We start from the raw sequence: 23,588 nt of genomic DNA on the forward strand, positions 1-23,588 counted from the left end.
AGCCTAGCATCTCCTCTTCGTGTACATAAGTCCATTGTAGAGCATTGAAGCCCACCCTGAAGGACTCAGATGTTTCATCTCAATGGAATCAGCTGTACAAATAAAGACTATTGTATAAAAGCACCAGCTCAGTCACCTAATAAACACAAGATAGGGTAGTGCACTATATAGGGAATAGGGTGCCATTTGAGACACAGTGTCCTGCTACATGTCAGCTTGGCAATGGTCAACCGAGCATTCAGCATGCTCTGTCCATTCTCCATATGTATTCCATTAGCTGTAATCTATGGAGGTTAGCAGAGAGAGGAGAGGAGAGAGGATGGAGAGGACGAGAAACTTTATAGGCCGTCAGGTGAGAAATAGAAAATAGATGAAAGGAACATTAGGAGTTTTGTTCGTCTGCCCCTGCCATTGACATAATGGACGCTAGAAGTCAGCCAGAGTAGAGGTCAGCCAGAGTAGAGGTCAGCCAGAGTAGAGGTCAGCCAGAGTAGAGGTCGGTCAGAGTAGAGCTCAGCCAGAGTAGAGGTCAGTCAGAGTAGAGGTCAGCCAGAGTAGAGGTCAGTCAGAGTAGAGGTCAGTCAGAGTAGAGGTCGGTCAGAGTAGAGGTCAGCCAGAGTAGAGGTCAGCCAGAGTAGAGGTCAGCCAGAGTAGAGGTCGGTCAGAGTAGAGGTCAGCCAGAGTAGAGGTCAGCCAGAGTAGAGGTCAGCCAGAGTAGAGGTCAGCCAGAGTAGAGGTCAGCCAGAGTAGAGGTCAGTCAGTGAAACTGACCTATTGGCATAATGAATGCTAGAGGTCAGCCAGAGTAGAGGTCAGTTAGTGAAACTGACCTATTGGCATAATGAATGCTAGAGGTCAGCCAGAGTAGAGGTCAGTTAGTGAAACTGACCTATTGGCATAATGAACGCTAGAGGTCAGCCAGAGTAGAGGTCAGTTAGTGAAACTGACCTATTGGCATAATGAATGCTAGAGGTCAGCCAGAGTAGAGGTCAGTTAGTGAAACTGACCTATTGGCATAATGAATGCTAGAGGTCAGCCAGAGTAGAGGTCAGTTAGTGAAACTGACCTATTGGCATAATGAATGCTAGAGGTCAGCCAGAGTAGAGGTCAGTTAGTGAAACTGACCTATTGGCATAATGAACGCTAGAGGTCAGCCAGAGTAGAGGTCAGTTAGTGAAACTGACCTATTGGCATAATGAATGCTAGAGGTCAGCCAGAGTAGAGGTCAGTTAGTGAAACTGACCTATTGGCATAATGAACGCTAGAGGTCAGCCAGAGTAGAGGTCAGTCAGTGATACTGACCCACTAACCAAAGACCAGACTTCACTGATCAATTGACCTTGGTGGTCATAAAAATGCACAGTGTCATGCTGGTGCATTGCCAATCACGCTAAATCTTGAACCTGTGATGTTAACAATTAATACATTGTACTTCTTTGTACTTCTGTATAGCAGTTTGTGACATCTGCCGATGTAAAACGTGCTTTATAAATATATTTGATTTGCGCATTTACCAAAAGCTGCAGAAAACTATTTCAATACACAGGCCATATGATGTGGGTGTAAAGAGAGAGACTCAGTCTGTGTGATAAATATTACCGGAACACATTATTTTACTGCCAGTAGCCTCGAGATGGCTCTCTGAAACTATAATTAGGAAAGTGTGCGCGCAGGCAGCCAAAGCTTGCTCAGCGCGTGCACGGCTTTCTCTCTCGCCAGGGCATGTTCAGAGTTCGAGACTAACTGGGGAGACATTTTATTTCCTTGAGTGAATTACGCGAGTTGGAAGCTAACCTACAGTACACCTTGACACTTGCCACCCGTTCGCCGGTGGCTTTTTTTCTCTTCTCGTTCCGCTGCCTGCGCGCGCTGTTCATTCTACCATAAATGTGTGCTGGAGAGGAAAATACACACTGGGACGCTGTTATAGCTTAAAAGAAGGGATGTTCTACCCTTTATTGCCCAGGGACCCCCTCCCAGACCAACCGGTGACAGAGGAACCTCCATCATACATTAGCTAAAAAATATATATGAATGTCTTATCATCAGGTGAATGAAAAGGAAAGGAGAAGTAATCAGCATTTTAAATTAATATATTTTGTGGATAGTTTTTCATTATTTTTACCTCCTACATTATAATTGGCAGAGGAAGTGTAAACTAACAGCCTATTAGCTACAAAGGTAACTCCAAACACACTCGCCAAATGCAGCTGTTTAGCTGGTTAAAGAAAGTCAGGGTTACTTGCCGTACTCACTGGTAGCGGGTGCGTTTTCAAAGTGGGTGTAATTTGCTAATATTGGGAGTTGAGAAATTGAGTTGACATCATTAGAAAGAAGATATTCTCCTCTTTTCTACTGTATGTAGGCTATACAATTCAAAATCCGTTTACTATGTTGTTGCCAGCAATATTAATAAAAATAAAAAAACACATTTAAATGAAAACATATAGGCTATTTTCCTGAAGTACCCCGGTTGAATACCGCTGTCTTAAAGATAGCATCCTTAGTTGCCACATTATTCTTTTTCATGTATAAACAGGGATGGAATTGATGTGTTTTCGGCACTAGCCAGCGGGGTTAGTAGACTGCCATTTGTACTAGCCTGGGTCCAATATATGTGACATGCAATATTTGAAAATACTAAATTCCACCAGCCAGTCTAGCGGGCTATCTTCATTTCCATTGATTCTTGAAGAATATAACTTGTAAATGCCTCCTGAGTTTAGTTCCGCTGTCGGTCCCCATCAGGACACAACATATAGCCTACGCTTGTTTTACTTCTACGCCAATGTTTGTAAACAAGACTCAAAACATGGTTTAAACTATCATTTTTATATAATGGATAGTCAGTCCTTGCATCCATAGCTCTGACTATGAATTTGAGAGTGGTTACATTTCTCCAGGCCCATCCTAGCTTTCAGGAATGTGCCAAATACACAATGCTATCCGTAACATATTGGTCTGACTTCTGATCGCATTTCTGACATGTAGACTAGGCCTACATTCACCTCCAATCTCAAGACACAACTTTGGGTAAGAAATGTAGTTCAGGCCAATGCGCGTCATGGGTGCCAACTTGATGTGTCATCATCATTGGAAAAGAGCGAATTTGAAGACAGTTTTTAACTTCCCCTTCTCCACACACAAAGCGAATTTGCTAAATCTGACACTCTATTGACTTTAAATATGACACTTACTTGGCATTCTGAGTGCTCCACATGATAGTCTCCAGTGATTTGGCGTCAGAAGGTAACGTCGACCAAAAGACGACAATAAAGATCCAGAGGTAACATTTCCAACACGCGACCCCTGCCATTCTCACAACCGGGAGACAGAGTGAGCCGGGGAGAGCACCGGACCCGCCGTGCGCGTGGCGGTGCAGTAGCCGCTATCTACCGCTTTCTTCTGTGGCTTGTGTGTTTGTCAGTCGGGTGCATATGAGGTCGATGTTAGATACATGTCTCTCTGTCCGACGTGTCTTCAGATCCCCGTTCAAACCTCTGCTGTCCTTGGTTGAACCGTCCGCAAAGCGCTCGTGTCAACAGCGGTTGGCTCTAAATTACGGTTTTTAAGAGGTTCAAGGCGGGATGAAAGCCAAAGTGATACCGTTGACTTGCAGCTGAGAAACGGGGGAAGTTCTTTCTTCGCGTATGTGTCCCTAATGTCACACCGATCCGGTTCCTCGTTAGATCAGGTAACCTATACCGAGGTTTCTCTGCAGGCTAGTACTGCGGTCAGGAGGGTAGCCTAACGGCCGATGTCTTTGTCAGGTGAATACCATCTCCCAGCAACGCTCTCTGTATCTGTCGCTTTACTTCATAGAATAGATGACAACACGCATCCATCAGTCAGAACTCCCGTCAGAACACACTTTATCCGTCTTTTCTCCTCATCCCACCCTTCTCCTCTCTTCCCCCAGAGCAGGGGAACTGCTGTGACTTAATGTAGTGAATATATCCTATTCGTACTAGATAGAGCATGTGAGAGGTCCAATTGAGCTGGAGCATGTATTCGTGCATGCACTGCCCGGATGCCCACCACGCAGCAGTAGGCCGGGGCTTTAGCAATGTCCTCTTTGTCCCTGAGTCTATAGAGTTATTTATTGTACAGTAGGCTGGTAGACGAGGGACTCATAGTTAGAAGTGGTTTAGTCTACCACGGGTCAGGACTTGCTCTCTCTCCCTCCTCTGTCTCTCTCTCTTTCACTGCTTGGAACCAGACGTCCCCCGCTTTGCGCCTCTCCTTGAGCTAAACCGTAACCTGATGCCCGGGCGCGCGGTAGACAGCCCACCATATCATCCGCCGCCACCAATCAGATAGCTCGGTCCGGAACTCGGGCATCGACGTGTGTGTGTGTTCCGGTCCATTACTCCAGTTCATTGCCCTGAAAGCCATTTAAAACTCCCCCCTTTAAAATAACTATGTGTGAACATGGCAAAAGTAAACATGTTGGCTAAATGCAATGACTTGTCCATTAGAAATTACATAGAGAAACATTGGTAGAATTACAATGATTTTAAAATCTTTAGGCTATCTCAAGCATGTTTATTTAAAAAAGAGTGGTGTGAATTGATCCTCTGAATCAGTCTAAGCATCAGTCTAACTTCACGGGACCCTATTGTTATACACAGTAGGACAGTGTTCCCCAACTGGTGGTCTGCAGCCCCCCAAGTTTTCTGAGAAAAAACGACCTGTTCCAAAGTATTCCTACGTTTATGTGATCATATACAAATGTAAGCAAGGTTTGAAATGATGTTTTAGTCAAATATATCTGTTTGTGTTCTTTTGTGGTCAATTTGCAGTCTGCTAATTATTTGTAATTATGTTTAGCCTCCTTCCCATCCACTCAAGAAATAAATGCGTCTGCGGCTGAATGTAGTTGATGATCCATTGATGTTGAGGACAAAATGCTAGACACTTAATTGATCATGTCCATATCGGTGCCTCCTGTGTGTGTGTGTTCACTATTGGTTTGAGCTGGTGCATTTGTATAATCAACATTGCCCCCTAACGGTTGAGGAGAGATCAATCAATAGATCACCAGGAGACAACAGACTAACCTAGGAGCAGAAAGACAGCAGGCATTTACAGGTACATGATCATATGTTTGGGGAATTAGTCATTGCATACTGGAGCTAGAGTCCATAGATTTGTATTGTAGGTCTTCTACAGAGGGGCAAATCAAATTCACAACAGGGCTGGAACAAGAGGACAGTTGACCACTGGATGTGTCCCCAACGACACCCTGTTGACCACTGGATGTGTCCCCAATGACACCCTGTTGACCACTGGATGTGTCCCCAACGACACCCTGTTGACCACTGGATGTTTCCCCAACGACACCCTGTTGACCACTGGATGTGTCCCCAACGACACCCTGTTGACCACTGGATGTGTCCCCAACGACACCTCGTTGTTCCTAATTCCCTTTGGGCTCTGGTCAAATGAAGCGCTCTATGAAGGGAATAGGCTGAAGTTCGGGACACAGACCTGGTCCACATTCTACATGAACAGAAACATGGTGCTACACCCTGAGACTGAAGTCTGCGGTTCCCCAACACTCATTAACAGTCAGATAGCACTCATTAACAGTCAGATAACACTCATTAACACTGAAACTATGACATCAGGACATGAGCCCTAAGACCATTCCTCAGGACTACCTGGCATGATGACTCCTCATTGTCCCCAGTCCACCTTGCCATGCTGCTACTCCAGTTTCAACTGTTCTGCCTGCGGCTATGGAACCCTGACCTGTTCACTGTGATTACTATTACTTGACCATGCTGGTCATTTATGAACAATTGAACATCTTGGCCATGTTCTGTTATAATCTCCACCCGGCACAGCCAGAAGAGGACTGGCCACCCCTCAGAGCCTGGTTCCTCTCTAGGTTTCGGCCTTTCTAGGGAGTTTTTCCTAGCCACCGGGCTTCTACACCTGCATTGCTTGCTGTTTGGGGTTTTAGGCTGGGTTTCTGTACAGCACTTTGAGATAACAGCTGTTGTAAGAAGGGCTATATAAATACATTTGATTTAATCATCACTGCCAAGAAGTGGCCAAGGCATGAGGTCAGCAGTACCAGAGTGAAGATATTCTAGTTCCTTGCTGTCACTGTCCAGTCTCCTTAGCCTGTATAGAAGGCTGATGTCTTACAGGTAATGCACTGTTCTGCACATTGCAACGCTGCTCGTAGTCATATTGGTTTGTGCAATACAAGATGTGTTGTAGAAAGTCGTTTGCTAATCATCATTCTGCTCAGGACTGGAGTAGACAGATCGCTTCAAGAGGTGCAGCCAAAAATGACATTAACATCAGGAAAAGTAGCCTGAGAGAATCACTCAATATTAAAAACTCTTGGTTAGCAACTCTTACTACTTGGTTAAAGCTTGCCGTTTCGACAACAATGGCCTTCATCAGGCAGGACAGACAGACGGACAGACAGACGGACGGACAGACGGACGGGTGAGTGGAGCCTCTGGAAATGCGGAGGATCACATGGTCAACCCCTCGTTATCTAGAAGAGAAGATAATGGGTAGGACGTGGCCGACTTGTGACTCACCCCCTTCCAGTTGCAATCAATACCACACACACATTAACAACTGGAGAGGAACACACAGTTGTTATCCTGGGGTTATGAGGCTCTGAAATGGTTGCTACGGTGATTCATTCAGCTTTAATTTCACCACAGCCACAATAAGAGTCAAATAAAACCACTTCCTCTTCAGAATAAGTCTGATTTCTGCCCAGACGTGTTCCTCGCTCACAGACTCGCCCATAATTGCTTCAGGAAGTATCCTTCTCATTTTACTGAGTCAGAGCAAACTAAGATACCGACCTAAAAAAAATGACCGAAACATATTTGCTGTAGGAAATGAATCAGACAGCCTCCTCTCTATCTGATCTCACATCAATGTGTTTTACAGAAACAAATGTCCATCCTTTGATGGCTTCCTGGCCTGAAGGACTAATCCCGTTCTAGAGGAAGACTCTCACTCAACCTATTGTCTGTCGTTAGGTCACTCGGGCTACTTACTGTCTGTCGTTAGGTCACTTGGGCTACTTACTGTCTGTCGTTAGGTCACTCGGGCTACTTACTGTCTGTCGTTAGGTCACTCAGGCTACTGCTGTCTGTCACTAATTCACTCAAGCTACTGTCTGTTGCTAGGTCACACTCACATTTTAGATTGGAGTTAGTGAGTGAGAGTGCGAGAGAGAGACAGAGACAGACAGACAGAGAGGTTTCAGCAGGAGACAGAGGGGTGTGTGTGTGTTAGAGAGAGAGAGAGACAGACAGACAGACAGACAGACAGACAGACAGACAGACAGACAGACAGACAGACAGACAGACAGACAGACAGACAGACAGACAGACAGACAGACAGACAGACAGACAGACAGAGGTTTCAGCAGGAGACAGAGGGGTGTGTGTGTGTGTCGACAGACAGACAGACAGACAGACAGACAGACAGACAGACAGACAGACAGACAGACAGACAGACAGACAGACAGACAGACAGACAGACAGACAGACAGACAGACAGACAGACAGACAGACAGACAGACAGACAGACAGACAGACAGACAGACAGACAGACAGAGGTTTCAGCAGGAGACAGAGGGGTGTGTGTGTGTCGGAGAGCGAGACAGAGACAGACAGACAGACAGAGAGGTTTCAGCAGGAGACAGAGGGGTGTGTGTGTGTTAGAGAGAGAGAGAGAGAGACAGACAGACAGACAGACAGACAGACAGACAGACAGACAGACAGACAGACAGACAGACAGACAGACAGACAGACAGACAGACAGACAGAGGTTTCAGCAGGAGACAGAGGGGTGTGTGTGTGTCGGAGAGCGAGACAGACAGACAGACAGACAGACAGACAGACAGACAGACAGACAGACAGACAGACAGACAGACAGACAGACAGACAGACAGACAGACAGACAGACAGACAGACAGACAGACAGACAGACAGACAGACAGACAGACAGACAGAGGTTTCAGCAGGAGACAGAGGGGTGTGTGTGTGTCGGAGAGCGAGACAGAGACAGACAGACAGACAGACAGACAGACAGACAGACAGACAGACAGACAGACAGACAGACAGACAGACAGACAGACAGACAGACAGAGAGACAGAGAGACAGACAGACAGACAGACAGACAGACAGACAGACAGACAGACAGACAGACAGACAGACAGACAGACAGACAGACAGACAGACAGACAGAGAGGTTTCAGCAGGAGACAGAGGGGGGTGTGTGTGTTAGAGACAGACAGAGCGGTATCGTAGCTGTCTGAACCCACTTGTTCCCATCAGCTGTCAGGTCACAGTCCTGAGTCCCTTGATTAACGTGTCACTGTCACTGCCAGTCTCACCTCTGTCACACCGGGACAGAACACAAAACACACCCAGGGACTCTAAATGGGAGGTTTTAATAAGAAGCAAAAGATTTCAAGGGCTCTCTTAGCTTCAAAGAACTTTATTAACTCCAGGTCACACTTAAATGTCTACAACTAGACATAAAGTATCCATTATAATGGACCTATATATTCATTTACATTTTAATGGACCTACATATTGATATAAATTAAAATTGACCTATATATTCATTTAAATTATAATGGACCTATATATTTAGATAAATTATAATGGACCTATATATTTAGATAAATTATAATTGACCTATATATTTTCAAATAACGGCACTTTTTATGACCCGCAAACTGATTTTGACAAACAAATCAGTCAAAAACAAATCTGTGTAGTCTTCTGTTGAATTCTGAAAGCCCTCAAGCCAAACAGTTTGCCCACCAGTGCTCTACACAAAGCCGCAGTTCTCTGAGAGGAACCTATATCCAAGCTGTGACCTGACCCTCCTGTCCTCCTCCACTCCCACATGCCCTGGGTCAACTCCTCCCCCTCCCCTGTGTGTGTAGGGTGGTCTGACCATAGTTCAAGCCCTGACCTCTACCCCCTGTGCTTCACCTAAGCCTCTCCTGGACTTAAAATCTCACCTAGGCCTGTTCTGGTGACAGGATCCATCCACACACTAGTCTCTCTGCCAGCCTCACACAGGGAGGAGACAAGTGGCTAATGCCAGTTTCACTCATTTACCAACTACAACATCTCTATCACTAGTTCAGTCAGTCATTCACCACACCTCCCATCGCTCTAGCTCTCCGTTAACACAGGGGACAACGACAGGCAGTCAGTCATTCACCACCTCCCATCGCTCTAGCTCTCCGTTAACACAGGGGACAACGACAGGCAGTCAGTCATTCACCACCTCCCATCGCTCTAGCTCTCCGTTAACACAGGGGACAATGACAAACAGTCAGTCATTCACCACCTCCCATCGCTCTAGCTCTCCGTTAACACAGGGGACAATGACAAACAGTCAGTCATTCACCACCTCCCATCGCTCTAGCTCTCCGTTAACACAGGGGACAATGACAAACAGTCAGTCATTCACCACCTCCCATCGCTCTAGCTCTCCGTTAACACAGGGGACAATGACAAACAGTCAGTCATTCACCACCTCCCATCGCTCTAGCTCTCCGTTAACACAGGGGACAATGACAAACAGTCAGTCATTCACCACCTCCCATCGCTCTAGCTCTCCGTTAACACAGGGGACAATGACAAACAGTCAGTCATTCACCACCTCCCATCGCTCTAGCTCTCCGTTAACACAGGGGACAATGACAAACAGTCAGTCATTCACCACCTCCCATCGCTCTAGCTCTCCGTTAACACAGGGGACAATGACAAACAGTCAGTCATTCACCACCTCCCATCGCTCTAGCTCTCCGTTAACACAGGGGACAATGACAAACAGTCAGTCATTCACCACCTCCCATCGCTCTAGCTCTCCGTTAACACAGGGGACAATGACAAACAGTCAGTCATTCACCACCTCCCATCGCTCTAGCTCTCCGTTAACACAGGGGACAATGACAAACAGTCAGTCATTCACCACCTCCCATCGCTCTAGCTCTCCGTTAACACAGGGGACAATGACAAACAGTCAGTCATTCACCACCTCCCATCGCTCTAGCTCTCTGTTAACACAGGGGACAACGACAGACCGTCAGTCATTCACCACCTCCCATCGCTCTAGCTCTCCGTTAACACAGGAGACAATGACAAACAGTCAGTCATTCACCACACCTCCCATCGCTCTAGCTCTCTGTTAACACAGGGGACAATGACAGTCAGTCATTCACCACCTCCCATCGCTCTAGCTCTCTGTTAACACAGGGGACAATGACAAACAGTCAGTCATTCACCACCTCCCATCGCTCTAGCTCTCTGTTAACACAGGGGACAATGACAAACAGTCAGTCATTCACCACCTCCCATCGCTCTAGCTCTCCGTTAACACAGGGGACAATGACAAACAGTCAGTCATTCACCACCTCCCATCGCTCTAGCTCTCCGTTAACACAGGGGACAATGACAAACAGTCAGTCATTCACCACCTCCCATCGCTCTAGCTCTCCGTTAACACAGGGGACAATGACAAACAGTCAGTCATTCACCACCTCCCATCGCTCTAGCTCTCCGTTAACACAGGGGACAATGACAGTCAGTCATTCACCACCTCCCATCACTCTAGCTCTCTGTTAACACAGGGGACAATGACAAACAGTCAGTCATTCACCACCTCCCATCGCTCTAGCTCTCTGTTAACACAGGGGACAATGACAAACAGTCAGTCATTCACCACAACTCCCATCGCTCTAGCTCTCCGTTAACACAGGGGACAATGACAAACAGTCAGTCATTCACCACACCTCCCATCGCTCTAGCTCTCTGTTAACACAGGGGACAATGACAGTCAGTCATTCACCACCTCCCATCGCTCTAGCTCTCTGTTAACACAGGGGACAATGACAAACAGTCAGTCATTCACCACCTCCCATCGCTCTAGCTCTCCGTTAACACAGGGGACAATGACAAACAGTCAGTCATTCACCACCTCCCATCGCTCTAGCTCTCCGTTAACACAGGGGACAATGACAAACAGTCAGTCATTCACCACCTCCCATCGCTCTAGCTCTCCGTTAACACAGGGGACAATGACAAACAGTCAGTCATTCACCACCTCCCATCGCTCTAGCTCTCTGTTAACACAGGGGACAACGACAGACCGTCAGTCATTCACCACCTCCCATCGCTCTAGCTCTCCGTTAACACAGGGGACAATGACAAACAGTCAGTCATTCACCACACCTCCCATCGCTCTAGCTCTCTGTTAACACAGGGGACAATGACAGTCAGTCATTCACCACCTCCCATCGCTCTAGCTCTCTGTTAACACAGGGGACAATGACAAACAGTCAGTCATTCACCACCTCCCATCGCTCTAGCTCTCCGTTAACACAGGGGACAATGACAAACAGTCAGTCATTCACCACCTCCCATCGCTCTAGCTCTCCATTAACACAGGGGACAATGACAAACAGTCAGTCATTCACCACCTCCCATCGCTCTAGCTCTCCGTTAACACAGGGGACAATGACAAACAGTCATTCACCACCTCCCATCGCTCTAGCTCTCCGTTAACACAGGGGACAATGACAAACAGTCAGTCATTCACCACCTCCCATCGCTCTAGCTCTCCGTTAACACAGGGGACAATGACAGTCAGTCATTCACCACCTCCCATCGCTCTAGCTCTCTGTTAACACAGGGGACAATGACAAACAGTCAGTCATTCACCACCTCCCATCGCTCTAGCTCTCTGTTAACACAGGGGACAATGACAAACAGTCAGTCATTCACCACACCTCCCATCGCTCTAGCTCTCCGTTAACACAGGGGACAATGACAAACAGTCAGTCATTCACCACACCTCCCATCGCTCTAGCTCTCTGTTAACACAGGGGACAATGACAGTCAGTCATTCACCACCTCCCATCGCTCTAGCTCTCTGTTAACACAGGGGACAATGACAAACAGTCAGTCATTCACCACCTCCCATCGCTCTAGCTCTCTGTTAACACAGGGGACAATGACAAACAGTCAGTCATTCACCACACCTCCCATCGCTCTAGCTCTCCGTTAACACAGGGGACAATGACAAACAGTCAGTCATTCACCACCTCCCATCGCTCTAGCTCTCTGTTAACACAGGGGACAATGACAAACAGTCAGTCATTCACCACACCTCCCATCGCTCTAGCTCTCCGTTAACACAGGGGACAACGACAGACCGTCAGGAGTGGACTGAACACACCACATGTTTCCCCAGTGGGATTTTCTAAGAACAGACATAAGTGGAATCCCTGACCTCTTCCTGCTTGTCTTCAGACTCAGCAAAACCACCTCTCTCTACAATGAACAGAAATGCATTGATTCTTAGATTGAACTTTCACCTCCATGTCTGCGCTGATCCACAGAGTTTTAATTCTCTAATCCGCGAGAGATCTTTATGCTTGTTCTAATGTTTTTATTGTTATAAAATGACCTTATAAAGCTACTTTCCATACATGTCTGCCTGCCTGTCTGAGGCCAGAGAGACTAGTGAATGATTATTCTATTTTCTCTGCCCTGACAACACCAGCGAGATTACAACTGATTACTTCAGCAATGATTTAACCAGGGAATTAGAATCCTATGGATTTAACCCTTTCAGGTGCAGCCTACAGACCAAATGTTACAGGCTTTGTTTTAAACCCTAACTGATTGTAAATCCATGAAATGACAGAAAGTGATGCACATTGAACTGTTATTTCCGGGAATAGAACAGAGAGTAACTGTCAGGCTGAAGTCCACTGACCAGGCTGAAGATTTCTGGTCTGAAGGTGTCCCCCCCATATGGCACTCCTGACATATATAGTGCCTTTGGGCCCTGGGTCAAAAGTAGTGCACTAAATAGGGAACAGGGTTCCATTTGGTATGCAGGGGGGGCCCATGGGGTTATCAGGAGTAAATATACACCATATCTCTGGCCTCTGCAGCTGGAAGAACTGCCAGGCTGGGATTTAACCCCTCAGCCCTGACCCTGTCAACACCTTCCAGAGCAGGGCAGTGAGACTGATTATAGACGTACACACAACAGAGCAGGGAAGTGAGACTGATTATAGACGTACACACAACAGAGCAGGGAAGTGAGACTGATTATAGACGTACACACAACAGAGCAGGGAAGTGAGACTGATTATAGACGTACACACAACAGAGCAGGGAAGTGAGACTGATTATAGACGTACACACAACAGAGCAGGGAAGTGAGACTGATTATAGACGTACACACACTAGAGAAGGGCCGTGAGACTGATTATAGACGTACACACACCAGAGCAGGGCAGTGAGACTGATTATAGACGTACACACACCAGAGCAGGGGAGTGAGACTGATTATAGACGTACACACACTAGAGAAGGGCCGTGAGACTGATTATAGACGTACACACACCAGAGCAGGGCAGTGAGACTGATTATAGACGTACACACACCAGAGCAGGACAGTGAGACTGATTATAGATGTACACACACTAGAGAAGGGCCGTGAGACTGATTATAGATGTACACACACTAGAGCAGGGCAGTGAGACTGATTATAGACGTACACACACCAGAGCAGGGGAGTGAGACTGATTATAGACGTACACACACTAGAGAAGGGCCGTGAGACTGATTATAGACGTACACACACCAGAGCAGGGCAGTGAGACTGATTATAGACGTACACACACCAGAGCAGGACAGTGAGACTGATTATAGACGTACACACACTAGAGAAGGGCCGTGAGACTGATTATAGATGTACACACACTAGAGCAGGACAGTGAGACTGATTATAGACGTACACACACTAGAGAAGGGCCGTGAGACTGATTATAGACGTACACACACCAGAGCAGGGCAGTGAGATTGATTATAGACGTACACACACCAGAGCAGGGCAGTGAGACTGATTATAGACGTACACACACCAGAGCAGGGCAGTGAGACTGATTATAGACGTACACACACCAGAGCAGGGCAGTGAGACTGATTATAGACGTACACACACCAGAGCAGGGGAGTGAGACTGATTATAGACGTACACCTACCAGAGCAGGGGAGTGAGACTGATTATAGACGTACACCTACCAGAGCAGGGCAGTGAGACTGATTATAGACGTACACCTACCAGAGCAGGGCAGTGAGACTGATTATAGACGTACACACACCAGAGCAGGGCAGTGAGACTGATTATAGACGTACACACACCAGAGCAGGGCAGTGAGACTGATTATAGACGTACACACACCAGAGCAGGGCAGTGAGACTGATTATAGACGTACACACACTAGAGCAGGGCAGTGAGACTGATTATAGACGTACACACACTAGAGAAGGGCCGTGAGACTGATTATAGACGTACACACACCAGAGCAGGGCAGTGAGACTGATTATAGACGTACACACACCAGAGCAGGGCAGTGAGACTGATTATAGACGTACACACACCAGAGCAGGGCAGTGAGACTGATTATAGACGTACACACACCAGAGCAGGGCAGTGAGACTGATTATAGATGTACACACACTATAGCAGGGCAGTGAGACTGATTAGACGTACACACACCAGAGCATGGCAGTGAGACTGATTATAGATGTACACACACTAGAGCAGGGCAGTGAGACTGATTATAGACGTACACACACTAGAGCAGGGCAGTGAGACTGATTATAGACGTACACACACCAGAGCAGGGCAGTGAGACTGATTATAGACGTACACACACTAGAGCAGGGCAGTGAGACTGATTATTGACGTACACACACTAGAGAAGGGCCGTGACAGGGATCACGTGTTTGAGAAAGTTCAGGGCTGAGAAAGGAACCATTTAAGTTTCCCTACACAGTGGTACTTTGTCATTCTGAAAGGAGGGATGACTAGCTCTGATGTGAGGATAGACCTCTCCAGATCCTTCAGACAAGTAGCGTATAAATGGGATCCCTTCCCTTCATCCCCCTTTCCTTCCCTGCACCCTTCACCAGATCACAGGTAGCAGTCGTAGTGAATTGGGCTGAATGATTCCCTTCATCCCTCTTTCCTTTCCTTCCCTGCATCCTTCACCAGATCACAGGTAGCAGTCGTAGTGAATTGGGCTGAATGATTCCCTTCATCCCTCTTTCCTTTCCTTCCCTGCATCCTTCACCAGATCACAGGTAGCAGTCGTAGTGAATTGGGCTGAATGATTCCCTTCATCCCTCTTTCCTTTCCTTCCCTGCATCCTTCACCAGATCACAGGTAGCAGTCGTAGTGAATTGGGCTGAATGATTCCCTTCATCCTTCTTTCCTTTCCTTCCCTGCACCCTTCACCAAATCACAGGTAGCAGTCGTAGTGAATTGGGCTGAATGATTCCCTTCATCCCTCTTTCCTTTCCTTTCCTTCCCTGCACCCTTCACCAGATCACAGGTAGCAGTCGTAGTGAATTGGGCTGAATGATTCCCTTCATCCCTCTTTCATTCGCCCCTTCCCTCGTTCCCTGCACCATTCTAAACGAGCAGCCATTGATCTGAGGTTCTCTTCAGCTGTCTAATATAGAGGCCTCCGCAGGCTTTCATCTCCTGCCAGACTCTCTTTTATGATAACAGCCATCAACTCCATCGCCCCCCACCCTCTCAACAGACATAAACGAATGGCTCCCAGCATGGGGGAGCTGTGCTGTGCATAACTTGTAACTGTAGGTAGGAGATTGACAAACACAGGAGTAGCACGATGTAGAAAGATGGGAGAGCAACATGGAATGATACAGTAGTTAGAATATCAAAAGTGGGAAGGAAGTAGTGCTTTTGATTTTGTTTGTGAATCTACACTTGAGTAGCTAGGCACATACACTTAAAAGGCTAAACAGGCTGATCAACCCATTAACAGAAACACACCAGCTTTTTACGCTTACAAAGGCAAAATGGCACCTTATTGCAGAGTGCATGGGGCTCTGGCCAGAAGTCGTGTAGGGAATAGGGTCCTCTCATTTCTGAGGAGACACCACCCCCTTGTGGTGATGAATAGCTATGGTTAAATATACTAAAATGGTTTATTTTCAAACAACGCAAACTGCTTACATAGATCACATCAGTCATGTCGAGTTGGTTTACTTTTATTCAAAAAAAGTGACTGTCTCCAGGCAAGTACAAATCTGAGAGGGAGTGGTAATAGGATAGGGAACAAACAGCGCGGAAGTGTGTGTGTGTTTGTATATTATATATATGAGAAAACTCAACACATACATAAAATGGCCAAAAAAGGAAAAACACAACAAATGAAAATAAAGCTTGATGTTTGTTTTATATACAGGAAGGCTCAAATAAAGGACTATACCAATGTAGTGGTAGTAAGTGACAAAACAAAAGCCACAGTCATTTTTACTCCAAAATATTTACTTACATATAATAATAATTAGGTAAAACACACAGGCTGCCTGTATCTACTTCATCAACATCACATCTGGACCATCTGTTTCTGTCGTTATAACAACTCCAATAATCACCTTTCATGGCGACCTCTGACACGGAAGAGGATTAGTAAGAGAAAACGATTTAGGACCTGTCCAGAAACAACCCGTAGCACCCTAAACTAGTCTCACGAGGACATCCTTCCAAATGTCATCTACAGAAGATTTCCGAGGTTACCCCAGCCCTAACCCCTAGGCTACCCCGGCCCTAACCCCTAGGCATTCCAAGGCTACCCCGGCCCTAACCCCTAGGCATTCCGAGGCTACCCCGGCCCTAACCCCTAGGCATTCCGAGGCTACCCCGGCCCTAACCCCTAGGCATTCCGAGGCTACCCCGGCCCTAACCCCTAGGCATTCCGAGGCTACCCCGGCCCCCCTAGGCATTCCCCCCGGCCCTAACCCCTAGGCATTCCGAGGCTACCCCGGCCCTAACCCCTAGGCATTCCGAGGTTACCCCGGCCCTAACCCCTAGGCATTCCGAGGCTACCCCGGCCCTAACCCCTAGGCATTCCGAGGCTACCCCGGCCCTAACCCCTAGGCATTCCGAGGCTACCCCGGCCCTAACCCCTAGGCATTCCGAGGTTACCCCGGCCCTAACCCCTAGGCATTCCGAGGCTACCCCGGCCCTAACCCCTAGGCATTCCGAGGCTACCCCGGCCCTAACCCCTAGGCATTCCGAGGCTACCCCGGCCCTAACCCCTAGGCATTCCGAGGCTACCCCGGCCCTAACCCCATTCCGAGGCTACCCCGGCCCTAACCCCTAGGCATTCCGAGGCTACCCCGGCCCTAACCCTAGGCATTCCGAGGCTACCCCGGCCCTAACCGCTAGGCATTCCGAGGTTACCCCAGCCCTAACCCCTAGGCTACCCCAGCCCTAACCCCTAGGCTACCCCAGCCCTAACCCCTAGGCATTCCGAGGCTACCCCGTCCCTAACCCCTAGGCTACCCCAGCCCTAACCCCTAGGCATTCCGAGGCTACCCCGTCCCTAACCCCTAGGCTACCCCAGCCCTAACCCCTAGGCATTCCGAGGCTACCCTGTCCCTAACCCCTAGGCTACCCCAGCCCTAACCCCTAGGCATTCCGAGGCTACCCCGTCCCTAACCCCTAGGCTACCCCAGCCCTAAACCCAAGGCGCTAGTGTAAATCTGCAGTGATTTGATGGGTAGTAGTATCACCTTCTCCCCGATAAAACTAGTTGGGATGAAGCCAAATTGGATACACCTTACTTATCCATTCCTATCAGATATCCACAGGTGCCTAGGGGTAGAGGCATAGAATTACTAGACTGGGGGATCTACACTTAAACCAGAGCAATTCTATTCTAGCAATACTGTTTCTATGGGGCTAGAGGCAGTTTGTTAGACAGGGCAGTTGATTTCCTTCCAGGCATGGAATGATTACCAAGTAGATAGATTTACCTCAGTAGACAAAACATTTCATTAAAACTTATGGATGACATAATAGTTCATGTCACATGTAAGCTTTGTCTAGCTGCCAGAGTGCTGCTGCTGTTGAGAACTGTCCCAAATGGCACCCTATTCCCTATACAGTGCACTACTTTTGACCAGGTCCCATAGGGAATATTTGGCCTGGTGAGGGCACCAGGGTGCCATTTGGGATGAAAACAACAACCGTTCTATAGGAATATAATGACTGGCTTTAAGTTCTCTATACAGTTTTATATGGTGGCGTTGCGCAACAGGACATTATTATTACTCATGTTGATGGTGAAAACCTTAAAGCTGATATTTCAGAAGTCACATTTCTTTCTTTCATAATGAGTCTTATCCAAACTAATTTACACATAGGAAAAACAAGAGGTAGAAACCCCAAAACATTAAGACAAAGAAAAACAAAAATACAAATGTAAAAATCTTCCTCGCCGCATGACTACACATGCTTTCCATTTTTAAACAGTTTTACACATTTATGAAACCTTAACTTATGTTGAACATTTTAATTTAAAAAAGCACAGTTATAAAATCAGCACCGATTCATATATAACTTTATTTAAAATTTAGAGATAGCCATTTCAACACTAAATATGCTGGATTTTCTGTCTATTAACATGCTGCTTGCTTGTCTCTGAGTCAGCACAGTGACGGCACTACCGGAGAGAAGATCACCTCGCTGTCCGTCGGGAGAGTAGAGTCTCTTCAGATAGGGAGAAGGATCCAAATCTTTGGGTAAGCTTCAGGACTTGTGCGGCAGCCTAGTTCCTTGTTAAATACTGGGTCTTTGTCCCAAATGGCACCCTATTCCCTATATAGTGCACTACTTTAGACCAGAGCCCTATTCCCTATATAGTGCACTACTTTAGACCAGAGCCCTATTCCCTATATAGTGCACTACTTTTGAGACACACCCTGGGCCTCTTCACAGCAACTACCGGGTTCCTCAGACTATTCAACAACCACAGAATAGAAACACTACACAGACACACACTACCCACCCACCCACACACACACCCACACACACACACACCCACACAGTTGGATATGACAAGACAGACCCTCTGGTCCAAACGTTGACAGAAACTATACTGAAGGATGTACGACAGTGTGGCGTTATTTCTACTCCTTTCGCATAAAGGACTCTGCACCTGGAAAACGGTTGGATGCGTGTTGCTACATCCATGACTCTTACAGCTGATCTATTCAACAGGTCACCAACAACCACCAGCAGTCGTCATCACAACCACAGAACCAACACATTCTACTGACGGTCCAACATGGGGGAAAGGAAAAAAACTGAAACTAGCATAAAGACCATGTCCATCCACTTCTACCATAGCTAGCTACCTTTCCTACTAACAATCTGTGTCTAAATGACTACACCGCACCGGGTTACTCACTATACTAGCATAGAGAGGGTTAGAGGACATCTTACAACTCATTCCATCTCCATTTGGAAGAAAAATAAAATGTTGTAGAATTCTAGAACTTCCTTCAGACTAAGCGTCTGGAGGATTCTTCTAGGTTTGGAACTGGTTGGCCACTAACTGAAAGGTGAAAGCTTACCCAAGGATTATAAAAAGTATTTTGTTTTCATTCAGTCCCCTCTGAGCGAGCAACACTGTGCGTTAGACCATGGAGGATAAACCAGAGAAGACTTCTGATCTGCAGCTTAACGTCTCCATAAATACAGTACGCCTCTCCTCTTCGTCGCCTCTCCTCTTCGTCGACCAGTTTAAAACATGGACACTCCAAGGACCTGCAGAGAGAACAGGTGTCATTACACATCTGTAAAAGCACTTGGCAACAACATGTCTTAGGTTTTACTAGTGAGGTTGAACTGCCCTTCCAGATCTCATCTTGACTATTGGAAGTCTGGAGAACTTCAGTATAGGACTGTGTTTGAATGTAGGGCTAGGTGTTATGCTTGTATTTGATTTGATCAGAGTAGAAATTAAGCATTTGATTGGCTCTGGGGGAAATTGTTTACCCAAGAGAGGCATTTCCTTGTTTTAGCTTTTTGTTTTCCTACCAGTAGCCTATGCCGCGTTAGTTTGTATCTTATGCATGCTGGCTGCGTCACTAGACCCCACCCCCTTTCATCATCTTCCTGTGGAGAACTTCCCAGGCTTTCCAACTGAAAAAGGCAAAAGGAATGTATTCAACCGGATCAGTATTCTGCGTTTAACCCAACACCTCAATTCAGAGAGGTGCTGCCTTAATCGACATCATTAGGCGCCAGGGGAGCAGTTAATGGGGGATATGCCTTACTCAAGAGAACGGCAGATTTAACCACATTTAGGGCAACAAATTACCACCAATCATGCAGTGTGGATAGAGCAGCTTGCAATGGAGGGGGCAAGCTGTAGCTCAGTGAGTTGTTTACGTGCGTGATGGAAAGAGAACTGTCGGGTTCTAGATGCAACTGAAATTTTGAGGGTGGGGAGAGAGAGGGTGGAGGAAGAGGCTTGAAGTGCTGAGCATCTTGTCATGACCTGCATTATCTGAATAAGGCCCACAGAGAAGCGGCTTTGAATGTCTTTGAAATTCTGAGAGTTGGCTTAACGTTGGACCAGAGCTAGCTAGCTAACAAGCTTGTGTGCAAAAACATGTCTTACCTTACTGTCGTTAATAAATCCAATGTGAACCGTGATAAAGGCACTATAGTTAACTAGCACTGAAAAGGGGGGAGGGGCAGGTAGCCTACGCTTCGGAAGGGGGACGGGCAGGTAGCCTACGCTTCGGAAGGGGCAGGTAGCCTACGCTTCGGAAGGGGCAGGTAGCCTACGCTTCGGAAGGGGCAGGTAGCCTGCGCTTCGGAAAGGGGGAGGGGCAGGTAGCCTACGCTTCGGAAAGGGGGAGGGGCAGGTAGCCTACGCCGGAAGGGGCAGGTAGCCTACGCCGGAAGGGGCAGGTAGCCTGCGCTTCGGAAAGGGGGAGGGGCAGGTAGCCTACGCCGGAAAGGGGGGGGCAGGTAGCCTACGCTTCGGAAAGGGGAGGGGCAGGTAGCCTACGCTTAGGAAAGGGGAGGGGCAGGTAGCCTACGCTTCGGAAGGGGGAGGGGCAGGTAGCCTACGCTTCGGAAGGGGGGGGGCAGGTAGCCTACGCTTCGGAAGGGGGAGGGGCAGGTAGTCCCTGGCATGCAGACACTGGAAGAAGTTTGAGTGACAGTGAGTTATTAACCGGTTCTCATGCGTTTAAAAATAGCGGTTCTGTTCCAGAACAATATAGTTCACATTCGTTCCCGGTTCTGATTCTTGAAAAATGATTTTATTTTCCGTGGGGTTCTCTGTTCCCTGAGTCGGTTCTAAACCCTGCTATAAAGTAGCGTGTTGTATGGCCAGGGCTGTAAAGTGCTACAAAATATTTAGCTGTGCAACCAGAATGTTTTCAATTGATACATCCACACTGTTCTGTTGTTTCCGAATGCCCCAGAGAAACAAGCGAGTGCAGATTCGTGGGCCATTCTAAAACTATTTGTGCTCATTATGTATTTGTTTACTCTTTGTTCAGTCATGTAACCTCATTAGTTAGCTAACCATCTGATAGGGCATCCCTACCTGCCAAGGGCATCCCAACCAGCCAAGGGCATCCCTACCGGCCATGCCCTCCCTAACCCGGATGACGCTAGGCCAATTGTGCGTCGCCCCACGGACCTCCCGGTCGCGACAGAGCCTGTGCGCGAACCCAGAGTCTCTGATGGCAGACAGCTGGCAGACAGCGCCATTAACCACTGCGCCAGTTAACAGTATATCCAAACATTTTGGGTCACAGAAAGGAAAAGGGATGGCTTCTCAGGAGATCTATGATCATAGCAATGAATGACAGATCTCTTCTTGTGTGTCGTCATCACTAACAGGACATTTTTAAAGAGACAGCGTACAATTGGGGCGGCAGGGTAGCCTAGTGGTTAGAGCGTTGGGACTAGTAATCGAAAGGTTGCAAGTTCGAATCCCCGAGCTGACAAGGTACAAATCTGTCGTTCTGCCCCTGAAGAGGCAGTTAAACCCACTGTTCCTAGGCCGTCATTGAAAATAAGAATTTGTTCTTAACTGACTTGCCTAGTTAAAAAAAAAAATATCAATAAGAAAATGGTGCTTTTACAAAATGTAGAAATCTAATATTCCACAAATGACTTTGTAATTTCAATGACAGATATTCGTGTCAACATTATAGCTTTTATGTCTTGACAATAATACATAGGTTTAGTGTTATTCAAAATATATTTTTTAGCTTTGGGCATTCCCAGGCTGTCTCCCATCCCAGTACTAACAAGGAATGTTCAGGGTGGTATGACCACAAGAGTATATATCTGTTCTCTGTGAATTAGGTCCCTTGACTCCTCAATGGGCCCAGGAGAGGCTAAGGTCATGCATCCTCCGAAACATGATTCGCCTGACTGCCTACTACTTATCACACTGCTCGCTACACCCGGAGGTCAGCCGCACCAATGAGTCGGAGGAAACCCTGTTCGACTGACGACCGGAGTCAGCTTGCAGGTTTCCCGGCCCTGCCACAAGGAGTCAGTAGAGCACGACGAGGAAAACCCCAGCAGCCAAACCCCTTAACCCGGACAACATCAATTGTGCGCCGACCTATGTGGCTCCCGGTCACGGCTGCTTGTGACACAGTCTAGGATTGAACATGCTGTAGTCGTGCCTCAGCACTGCAGTGGTTTGACCATCCAGGTGCTCATCACATATTAGTTTCTAGGGCGCAGTATGTGATTTAGAAGTCGTTTCTGGGGCGCAGTATGTGATTTAGAAGTCGTTTCTGGGGCGCAGTATGTGATTTAGAAGTCGTTTCTGGGGCGCAGTATGTGATTTAGAAGTCGTTTCTAGGGCGCAGTATGTGATTTAGAAGTCGTTTCTAGGGCGCAGTATGTGATTTAGAAGTCGTTTCTAGGGCGCAGTATGTGATTTAGAAGTCGTTTCTAGGGCGCAGTATGTGATTTAGAAGTCGTTTCTAGGGCGCAGTATGTGATTTAGAAGTCGTTTCTAGGGCGCAGTATGGTGATTTAGAAGTCGTTTCTAGGGCGCAGTATGGTGATTTAGAAGTCGTTTCTAGGGCGCAGTATGTGATTTAGAAGTCGTTTCTAGGGTGCAGTATGGTGATTTAGAAGTCGTTTCTAGGGCGCAGTATGTGATTTAGAAGTCGTTTCTAGGGCGCAGTATGTGATTTAGAAGTCGTTTCTAGGGCGCAGTATGTGATTTAGAAGTCGTTTCTAGGGCGCAGTATGTGATTTAGAAGTCGTTTCTAGGACGCAGTATGTGATTTAGAAGTCGTTTCTAGGGCGCAGTATGTGATTTAGAAGTCGTTTCTAGGGCGCAGTATGTGATTTAGAAGTCGTTTCTAGGGCGCAGTATGTGATTTAGAAGTCGTTTCTAGGGCGCAGTATGTGATTTAGAAGTCGTTTCTAGGGCGCAGTATGTGATTTAGAAGTCGTTTCTAGGGCGCAGTATGTGATTTAGAAGTCGTTTCTAGGGCGCAGTATGTGATTTAGAAGTCGTATAGGTTGTATCTCAATCAATTAAAAATATATATATATTTTCTGGTGCTACTAACTGTAAGTTGGGGGCACCAGTATTACCAATGAAAACATTTAATTTAGAGCACTGTGCATGTATAAGGAAGAGTATTACTATAAAGTAATGGTTTATGAGTAT

At 47.0% G+C, this 23,588-nt stretch overlaps 2 protein-coding genes across 2 annotated transcripts in view; both read right to left on the bottom strand.

The window, feature by feature from the left end:
- Positions 1-4,198, bottom strand: part of LOC124011137 (ephrin-B1-like) — a 209,548-nt gene extending 205,350 nt beyond the window's left edge. Inside the window, exon 1 of the mRNA XM_046324199.1 lies at positions 3,198-4,198. Coding sequence (XP_046180155.1) covers positions 3,198-3,316 — 119 coding nt within the window. The 5' untranslated portion in view covers positions 3,317-4,198. The remainder of the gene's footprint in view (positions 1-3,197) is intronic.
- A 13,271-nt stretch (positions 4,199-17,469) lies between these two features.
- Positions 17,470-23,588, bottom strand: part of LOC124010570 (cohesin subunit SA-2-like) — a 31,296-nt gene continuing 25,177 nt past the window's right edge. The window contains exon 32 of the mRNA XM_046323152.1: positions 17,470-19,681. Within this exon, the coding sequence (XP_046179108.1) occupies positions 19,658-19,681 (24 nt within the window). The 3' untranslated portion in view covers positions 17,470-19,657. The remainder of the gene's footprint in view (positions 19,682-23,588) is intronic.

Source organism: Oncorhynchus gorbuscha, linkage group LG23 (genome assembly GCF_021184085.1).
Source record: "Oncorhynchus gorbuscha isolate QuinsamMale2020 ecotype Even-year linkage group LG23, OgorEven_v1.0, whole genome shotgun sequence".
Lineage (NCBI taxonomy): Eukaryota > Metazoa > Chordata > Actinopteri > Salmoniformes > Salmonidae > Oncorhynchus > Oncorhynchus gorbuscha.